The following is a 10,000-nucleotide window of genomic DNA, read 5'->3' as shown; positions in this document are numbered from 1 at the left end:
TACTTGTTCTGTCGTCAAAGCTCTCAGATTCTCACTACAGGAATTACATTTTGTCGTCTGTTGAAAGTGACTGGCCTATGAGGATTGGTTGTAATGATGCGTTGAAATCTCCAGCTTGTAATCTCTCTCCGAGCTGAGTTGATAATAATGATGATACCTTGCGTTAGTGATGAATTTCGCCACCTCTTTGATCATACCTCTCGTTGGTGATGAGTTACGTTCGCTAACCCTTCTTGATGTTCTTGAGGTAGATGTAAACAATAAGGTGCATTAGTGTGTATCTTGAGGAGAATCTTGCGGTATTTTCCGTGCAATGACGATGGCATTGATAGATGATTCTGTTTATAACAAATAAGTCCAGGAATAGCAACAGAGGTGGACGTAACTGTAACCACCAGTGTCCTTGCGGTCTTCGTGCCTCCTCTTTTATCCGGAGTGTTTTCGTGCATTCTTTCTTTTAATCCTTTTTTATGCCTATTTTACATTTTTGACGTACCCGCTTCGCCTTCTTCAGAGAGACACGCAAGGGTAGAAGACCAGTGCACGTGGCTTGCATGTGAGAGACAACCAGCGGTGCATCAGGCACATCCCATTGCATGACGTGTTCGGACCCGAAGCAGCAAGCAGAGGATCTAGTGTGACTGGGTTCACTCAGGGAGGAGGGTGGGGGAGGAGGGGGGAGTTGGTGGGGGATACAAGGCGGGTGGGGGGAGGAGGAGGCTGTGAAGGCTGGAAGAGGTAGGATGTTACAGGGGATAGGATTAAGAAAGGATTATAGGAGGGTGAAGGGGTAGTGGGAGGGAGGAGGGTGAAGGGTTGGAGAAGAGAAGGGGTGGGGAGGGGAGTGGGCATGGCGTGGTGTCCTTGACTGCGGTGAGAAAGGGAAAGTTTGAAACGAGCCGCGCCGTGTGTGCTTGTTGTCTACACATAACACCGTTCGAATGTCCGCCTCGACCGTTGTTTATTCTTCTGGATCCACATTTCATTTATTTTTACGTTAAGGAGGTTACATTTCTTGTATTGTTGATTTTTTCTTGTGGTCTTTGGGCTATTTGCTTAATCATTTAACTAGCAAGGAAAAGACCGATTATATCCCTCAGATCAGGCGCTAGAGCGAATGAAATACGGAAGTTGGGCGTTCTTTACAAAGGCCGCCCTCTCTTACACAAGAAGCTCGGCCTGTCGCGCGCCGATGTCTTAGAAGTCCGACCGGAAATACCTAGAATTCTTGGCATTTAACCTTTTGCGCTTCACTTTCTAGTTGTACAAGGGAAACATTGACATTCTTAACAGCTGAAATGAAGGGTAGATGTTCCAGAAATGTTAAGTTGTGAGAAAAAAATCAGAGCGGAAAATGATGAAGTCATCACAGTTGAGGCGACAAACTGTGAACGATCAAAACACGCGCCTCGATGAGAACTATAAATGAGATACAGAGTAATGGAAAGAGAGAAATAACGATAGATATATATTTACAGAAGTCTTGAAAACGACGAAGAGAGCTTACAGCCTTTCCCAACCTCTCCAACCTGTCCTAAAGTCTCCCGTAATCGTTTCCTTCTTCCTTGGGATGAAATTTTTCAAGGTCTCTGGGCCAACGTCCTCGGCCATCTGGCGGACAAAGCTCTAATTACTCGGAGGAATCTTGAGCGGTTAAGCCGATGATAATGGAGGATTTCTATAGATTTTTCATTAATAGCCTGAGAAGAGTGTGGAATTTGTAACGATTTTTTGTATGTGTGAAGTTACTCATATCTTTTGTATTAATGTTATTTCATGGGGGATGTGGTAAATCAAGGCAATATACTCCCAAGAAATTCGCACATGGGACACATAGGGACATCCATGTCATATTGGAATACATTTACATCAGTTTTGTGTTGCATTCAGAAACTTAACTTAGAACGATTGGAAGTTCAGTGCCGATACGCACCACCAGGTTACCATTAACAGTTGTGTGAGCTTTTATTGTGGTGTCCGTTTTCATGTGTTTAGGACAATTTCCACTTCTGCTCTCTTCCTTGGACTTTCCTATCTTCTCAAAAACTCTCTCTTTCTCTATAGTTTTCTCTATTCCTTCTCCTCTTCTATCTGCGATAAAGTAAACATGTTTATCTCTTATTGATGTTTTTCGTCTCTCTCTACCTTCGTGAAATGCGCCAATCGAAGCCCGATGAAAAAACAAAAGATGGCCTCTGAAAACGGGGGATGGAGAGAAGGGTGAAACAGGTAGAAGGGGAAGAGGGAAAATCGACCCTAGTGACGCCCCCATGTCTCCTTAGGCCTACGTTAGACCACATAGGCCTATGTTACTGCTTGGCCACACGGACAGGAAGAACAGCTGATCAGCTAGCGGAAGAAGTATATTTCCTCTCCTTGGTCACTATGCATCCGGTCTGCTTAGTGCTTAGTGACTGCGCGACTGGGGTGGGGGTGGGGGGGGGGTAAGGAGAGTGGGGAGGGGTTAGAGGGAGGGAGACATCTCCCCAGGTCTACATTTCTGCAAAGTCACAGTCTGTAGTTGGGGCCATTTTTTTCTGTGTATATGTCCTTGGTGATTTTTTTTTTTTTTTCTATCTCGCTATTTCTTTCTTTCATCCTTCTTTTTTTTACAGATTTCTAGTATGTTTTTGGTGTTGTTATTTTTGTGCCTTTTTTCTTTCTTTATTCTTTCCATGTTTAATTAAGTTGTCTTAATTAATGTATTTTTTTTTCTCTCTCTTTCTCTCGTCTGATTGAGATCTAGGATTTGTTAATACCTTGCTGAGTCTGTGAGATAATTTGCTACAGTTCCCTGTTGCAGAAATATTGCAAGTCATGGAAACAACACATATTATCGAACAGTGTTTAGATAAAAAGCAAGAACAAAAAAAACAGGTCTTTGATTTTAGAAGTTGTTGTTTCATTTGTTGAATAGCATTTTCAGAAATTTGATGATATTATATGAACGGTTGAACAACTCAGAATCCATTTGCTATCAAGATGTTCCTTTGCTACATAATATAATACGCCATCATTCTGTTACAACCCACTATACCATTATCTTGCCACGTAATTGTTCCTTTGATGCAGTGAACGGCCTTCGACGAAACCTCATTAAAACCGCTTCAGAACCGCATCGGCCCGGAAAATTACCGCCTTAATTGCTTCTCTGCGATAGACGATACAAAAAAATAACTCTCAGATATTCACGTTCAACGGTGATCAGTGTTCATGTTCAGCGATTGCCTATCTACGAAAACCGATACGGCGAAGCGGTGTGTAACCTAAAGCGCGCATCAAAGCAAGGCAAGGAAACAAAAAAATTATAATGATAATAATGATGATAAGAAGAAAAAAAAAATCCTTCGCTTCTATGACATGCGATCTTTAAGTGTTCAATAATGTTCATCTTTTAAGAGTGCATCAGCGTGAGGCAAAGGAACTCCAGAAACACCCTGATTATGTCCAAGGTCGTCACACCTGGGTCGTTATTTCCCTATCCAGAATTGGAAAGAGAAAAAAAAAAAGAAAAAAAAAGCGAAACGCAGTCTTCATGACTTGGTGACAACTAAAAGGGATTCGATTTTTTCCCCCATTTTTAATATCATCGAGGTAGGATTTTTTTTTTTTTTTTCTTTCTTTCTTTTTTTTTTTCTTTTTTTTCTTTTTTTTTTCTTTTCAAATGAACTGCATCCTGTGCGATGAAGCTGTTTCTTTTTCTTCCTGTCTCATATCTAAATTTTTGATTATTTGAACTACCCGCCATGATTCCTATATCAAATAATCGCTTCAGAGAATGAAGTAATGATAGCAATAATGATAACAATAATAATAATGATAATGATGATGATAATAATGATAATGATAATTATAGTAATATATGATAACAATATTAAGCATCATTATGATAATAATGATATTAATAGAAGTAATAATGATGATAATAATAACATTAATAACAACAATAACATATTTATTATCATGATTATGATAACAATAATTATAATAATTATTATGATATAATGACAATAAAAGAATCAAAGACTGACGGAAAGTGTTTCCACCAGAGGACCGTTACATTGTCGCATATTGAATAGATGCCTTGTCATTCCGCCATTGCCAAGCACTGAGATACTTACGATGTGCTTGCAGCTCGAGTGCGTGGCTTGCAGGAAACGACGCAAAACTGCAATTAATTGTAATGATTATAGCTTGGGAGATGTGAGCTGATATTTCATCTGTTTCACCTAATGAAATCGAGTATCAGACTTCATATTCTTTGTAATTAATGGACGAAGGAAATCAAAAGCTCTCTCTTGCTGTAAAGCATTGTGCAATTGCACCTATAACTCCTATTGCAGCGGAGAGTAAGGAGTATAAGTCGTCTTTAATTGGTTGTCAGGAAACCACAAAATTCAGCAAATGGCAAAACTTAAAGTGACGTCATGTTGTTGAGATGGGGGATGCCGAACAGCTGCTCGCGAAAGGTTACTAAATGCCACAGAATCTTGTATCAATTCTGAGTTTAAACACTTACTTTGATTCATTTCAATTTGTATTAGTTTATCTAACTTGGACCCTTAATAGCATATTTTAGTCAGAGTTGACAATTTGCAAAATCTCTTTTTTCTTTTTTTCACTGTTTTTTGTATCAAACCAGAACAAATATAGATGTATTTCAATCTCCAGCGTGATGGAGTTGAACGTGACATCACATTTCTCCGAAATCAGTCACGCCCGATTGACAAACGCGGTTTCAAAAATCTTTACGAGGCCTCAAATTCAAGATCTCAATTTGTGACGTTTTCACTCACTCTTGGCCGATTCATGAAAAACTGAACATCACAGTTTCGTAAAAGTATTTTTCTTTTATGCTAGGTCAGTATTATTTTTTTTTTTTTTATCATTATCATTCTTGAATTGTAAAGAAATTATGGAAATCATCTTAAGAGAAGATTCTAAATACAATTCGGTTTTACTGTTTAGGTTTTGCAGTGTATAGTACTATATAGTTTATTGACAAGTCCTCATCTTCGTAACCTGTCCCTGGTAAGCTCATTTTGTATTCAAAGGATAAATCAGTTGTTGAAATTAGCGGGAAAATATCAAACCGCCTTGAGATAGACACAGTTTGGCGATAGTAATGGTGAGACAGCAGTTTCCCGTTTTTTGTTGGCAAAGGAAGCTTAACGGCGCGTTGGGGGAGACTTGCCTATATTTGGGAATATCAGTCTTCTGCTATTTACTTTTTTTCTTCTTCTTTTTTTTTTTTTTTTGCATGTTTTATTGCGTGTTTTTTCTTGTGGCATTGGATATTTTTAGTATTCTATCAGAGTAACCAACACGACTTTATAAGAAAAATAAAGAGTAAAGAATACGAATTACATCAAGCTATAATGTATTGCAGACATACAGTTGTAAATTGTCCTTGTAACAAACGTATGAAAAGAATATATCACACCGTATCACACAGCCTGAATATCGATGTTTGTTAGTCATGGCACGAAGAAAAAGACAGGGTAGCGCTCAGATCAACAGCTACCTCAGAACCTTGAAGCTTGAACGTGGTCCCATGACATTGTCGACAGCGCCAACTCTGGCACTGATACTAGTCAGTACTTCAGTGCTTGGTACTAGCAAGACTAAAAATCAGGACATGGTATTGCTATAATTAAATAGCAAAAATGGTACAAGTACAAATAAATTAAACAGCAAGAGCTAGCACTAGCACAGGTAAAGAATTGGCACTAACGCAAGTAACAACACTACCATTAATACAACTAACAAAAACTGGAAATAACACCATTAGCAACACTGACACTAACAAGTATCAAGAGCTTGCACTGCGCCTCACAATGTATCAAGGACACTGATACTGCCGCAATTTAGCTCTAGTTCTTTTCATATCTTTTAACACACTAATAACTTCGATGATATCACAAGCAAAAAAGGGCATGAAACAGCAGCGCCTCAAGCATCCACAAGCAAAAAGGGAAGCCCAAAATAACAACAGATGCCGGAAGGGTGTTAGAGAACGAATCCAATCAGCGAAAACAAGCATTTTAGGCATATTATTTACATGCCACTTCGTCGTCAAGGTGTAAGCGGTGACATGAAACGCATTAAAATCAGACTCAGTCGTGTAAATAGTCCCCTTTTCGTCGCATTAGAAAGCTCTTGTAGCCATTTTTTTAATGAACGCAGTGAGTGACACAATAATTTAAATACACTAATTTTGTGTGGGTGTAAACTTGCCCGCAGCATATTTTTCTCGGACATAAAGACACTTATGTTAGTACTTGAGAATCATTCTAATATATATATATATATATATATATATATATATATATATATATATATATATATATATATGTGTGTGTGTGTGTGTGTGTGTGTGTGTGTGTGTGTGTGTGTGTGTGTGTGTGTGTGTGTGTGTGTGTGTGTGTGTGTGTGTGTGTGTGTGCCTGTGTGTGTAAGTGCATGCGTGTGCATGAGAGTACGTGTACATTAACACACATATAAACTTGATTATACGGCGAATATTCACCTGCACCGTTCAAGGTTCCGGTGTAAATCACGCTATCTCTGAATTCCAGTTCCTTGCTATTACCTCCCATCTTTAACTTTTTGTCATTCATTTGCCAACTAGATTCAACAGAAAAAACGGCGATAGAAAAATGATGAACAGCTTGCCTCTCGCTATGTATGACTTACACACTGCAGTTTCATATTTGATATCGTTTTTTTTTAACTATCCTCAAGAACAATGACTTTTGGTCCTTGAATCTTCTGTCCTTGATAGCTCTAGGGATTTTTTTTTTCATTATTGCCGCATCACGTGTGTTCTGAACATCCGCCCTCATCACGCTTTCTGAAGAGATAGATGAACAAGCCTAACTTTCAACAACCTGAAAATACTTTATAGAGGCATAACTTAACTCTAAATGTGTACGCAGACAGACACATTGCATATCACAAAACCAAAAGTCACTCCGATTTTTTTCGAGCAACATCCACTCGATTTGAAGTATCTATATAGCCTTGACTAAACTACAGGACATCGATAAAAAAGGCACGGCTTCCACTCCCAAACTAAGCCACGAAAGAAGGGAGATCCGGGCGTGAGGGTGACGTGTATCTTGCGACCAGCTCCCCAGGTGGGAACAGGTATTGCTGTCCTTCTCGCCTTCTGGTTTGCCTTCAGCGTGTTTCTTTAACCAGGTCGTTGCTTCTTGTTGCATATCCAATGTAAGGGAATTATTTATCGATATTGATGGGGCTGGAGAGACACGATACGCTTTTTCTCTCTTCTTGTTTACAGTCAGCCTTCGTTGGCAGAGCAGACTTTCACATTATCATTTTTTCTCTGACAATAATGATAAACAAAGACGAATTTACAGGAAAAGAAACTGCACTCACTTTGTGTATACAGAGAGACGCAGAATCGCACTTTACTGTGAATTAAAAAACAAAGCCCGTCATCTGCTGTTGAAAAGCCTCAATTCCCTGCTTGCAGAGAAAACCTCAGATGAAGGACCAGCTCCTTCGTGACGGGTTGTCGAGCAGCAACTGACGCTATTCCTCAGCCTGTCCTCAGTAGATCGCCGGAATGAATTCTTTATATTGGGCTTCGTCTGTTGCTTAAGCTTTGCTGTATAGAGTGTCTTTAAAAGTTCGAGTTAAAGCTTGTTCCTAATGTGTAGTGAGGTGTTGAGTCAGTTATATAACAATAAAACCGACGGTTAAGCAATGCTTCGCACAGTCTCTTGCTCTCGGTAAGACAAGGAAAAACACAGTATGTGTGTGTGTGTGTGTGTGTGTGTGTGTGTGTGTGTGTGTGTGTGTGTGTGTGTGTGTGTGTGTGTGTGTGTCTTTGCTCAGTTCTATAAACGAACAATTATATTAGCGAACATTATTTTTGTTTATACTTCTATTTATAATGAGTCGTCATTTTTATTATATGTTTCTAACTTTACCAATCACCAACAAATCGTCAGTAATTACTAATATTTTGGCTGGCATCGTTATTGCTGATATTACCGTTATTTGTAGAAGAGGTAATTTGATTCAATATCAACGTCATAGTGAATGTCGACACTTTCGTCAAACGGTTAGACTCTTCAAGTGATCGACACTTTCCTTCGACCCTTCCATAATATCCACAATGTTTGTTTTTGTTTGTTTGTTTGATAAAACCAACCTCTTAGTTCCGCCGGTCGTCTCTCCTCAGCCATGTTTAACCGCGTCTCTCTTTTTCCAGTCTGCTGCGTGGGCTCCTCATGGCACGTGGCTGACGGGGTCATCCGCTCCTCGTACCGCGCCTTCTCTCGCGAGAAGATCGACGCGACCCTCGGAGTGGCGATCGGCCTCGACCACGCCAACGTCACCATGCGCGTCATCCCCATGCACAACCGGAGCCTCGACATCAACTTCAACGAGCGCTTCCACTGGCAGAAGCCCACTGACATGAGGGACCACTACCGAGCCGCACTAGTCAAGGGTCTGCCCTACCCCATCCTCACGGTGGCCGAGTACCTCTCGCTTGACAACGAGGGCTTCGCGTGGGGCCGCTACTACCGCAGCGCTGGATACTATACCAGTATTCTGCTGTGGTGAGTTACTTCGGGTTTCTGGTTTGACGCATTTTTAGATGTATTTTCCCTAGTTAACACATCATTAATGTGTATTTTTAACAATTAATAAAGGAAAACTTTTTAAAAAACACGTCTCCTCGTGTATTTCAGGTCTGCCTTCGCGTCATGGCTGCTAATGAACGTGTTGATGGTGAACGTGCCCCGTTACGGCGCTTACACCATGACGATCACGGGTGCTCTCATGGGGCTCTCCAACCTCGTGTTCTACATCCTCATGCCTCCCAAGCCGCTGCTCATACGATTCGAGGACGCGATCATCACGTTCAGACTCGGCTGGTGCTTCTGGCTTGTTCTAGTCGTTGGTGAGTCGCTGTGACTGTGTATACTTTGTAGCTAGTATGTGTAGAACATGGAGATGAATAGATAGTCAGATAGATAAAGAGACATGTTTTATTTACATGATAATAGATCAGTATCGGTACATAAAATTCTAAAAAGTGAAAGAATAATCAAAAGAACAATAATATATATATATACATATATATCTATATCTATCTATCTATCTATCTATCTATATATATATATATATATATATATATATATATCAAGGATAAGACGACTATTCCAAAGTTCTAAGCAAGCCCCGTTGTTCCGCAGGTATCATCATCACCGTGTCCGGAATGATCATTTCCATCATGGACTGGATCTACCCGCACAAGTTCTCCACCATCATGGAGGTGGACTTCGACACGCCCTATGACCGCCACATCATCATCGAGGATTCGCATGACACGAGGAAGCGCCGCTTCAAGATCCCGCGCCTGGAGGAGCCCCTCAACGCCGGCCTCAATGCGGGATCGCGTCTCCTGAGGCGCCTCTCCAAGCGCGGCAAGGACCCCGCGGAGGAGGACGAGCCACGAATCACCCCCGGCATCGACAACTACGCCTTCGAGATGGAGCCGCCCAAGACGCCCAAGCGCTACCAGAGCTTCATGATGCGCACCGACTCCAAGAAGTCCGCCAAGTCCGTCAACTTCCACAACGCGTCGACGCGGTCGCAGCACTTCCTCGACATCCCGCAGCTGCCGGACTTCGAGGAGAAGACCAAGACCTTCCAGCGGTCCGACTCGAAGCAGAGCAGCGTGTCGTCCATCTCCGTGGCGTCGTCGCCCAAGAGCGTTAACTTCGACGACACGCCCGGTCCGAGCGTCCACCCGGCGGGGGCGGCGGCGCCCGCTCCTCCAACGGCGCCTGCGGGAGCCTCCATGTTAAGACAAGACTCCAGCCAGTCGGTGTCTTCGTCGTCGTCGTCGTACGGGCTGGGAATGCTCTCGCGAGACCCGAGCATAAGGAGGATCTCGGCGGAAGAGAACCTGCACGCTCCCGTAACGAGAAATAATTCGGGAAATATTATTGTATTCCAT

General features: G+C 41.6%; 1 protein-coding gene across 3 annotated transcripts in view; it reads left to right on the top strand.

The window, feature by feature from the left end:
* LOC122257189 (dual oxidase maturation factor 1) overlaps window positions 1–10,000 on the top strand; it is a 55,543-nt gene that overhangs the window by 44,520 nt on the left and 1,023 nt on the right. For all 3 annotated transcript variants that reach the window (XM_043022307.2, XM_043022298.2, XM_043022319.2), the window contains exons 4-6: window positions 8,243–8,594; window positions 8,727–8,938; window positions 9,234–10,000. The exon at window positions 9,234–10,000 is cut by the window's right edge and continues 29 nt beyond it. In XM_043022307.2, coding sequence (XP_042878241.1) covers window positions 8,243–8,594; window positions 8,727–8,938; window positions 9,234–10,000 — 1,331 coding nt within the window. The remainder of the gene's footprint in view (window positions 1–8,242; window positions 8,595–8,726; window positions 8,939–9,233) is intronic.

This window comes from Penaeus japonicus, unplaced genomic scaffold (assembly GCF_977035675.1).
Source record: "Penaeus japonicus unplaced genomic scaffold, GWHDUDI00000001_assembly GWHDUDI00000008, whole genome shotgun sequence".
Lineage (NCBI taxonomy): Eukaryota > Metazoa > Arthropoda > Malacostraca > Decapoda > Penaeidae > Penaeus > Penaeus japonicus.
This window is presented reverse-complemented; position numbering and strand designations above follow the sequence as displayed.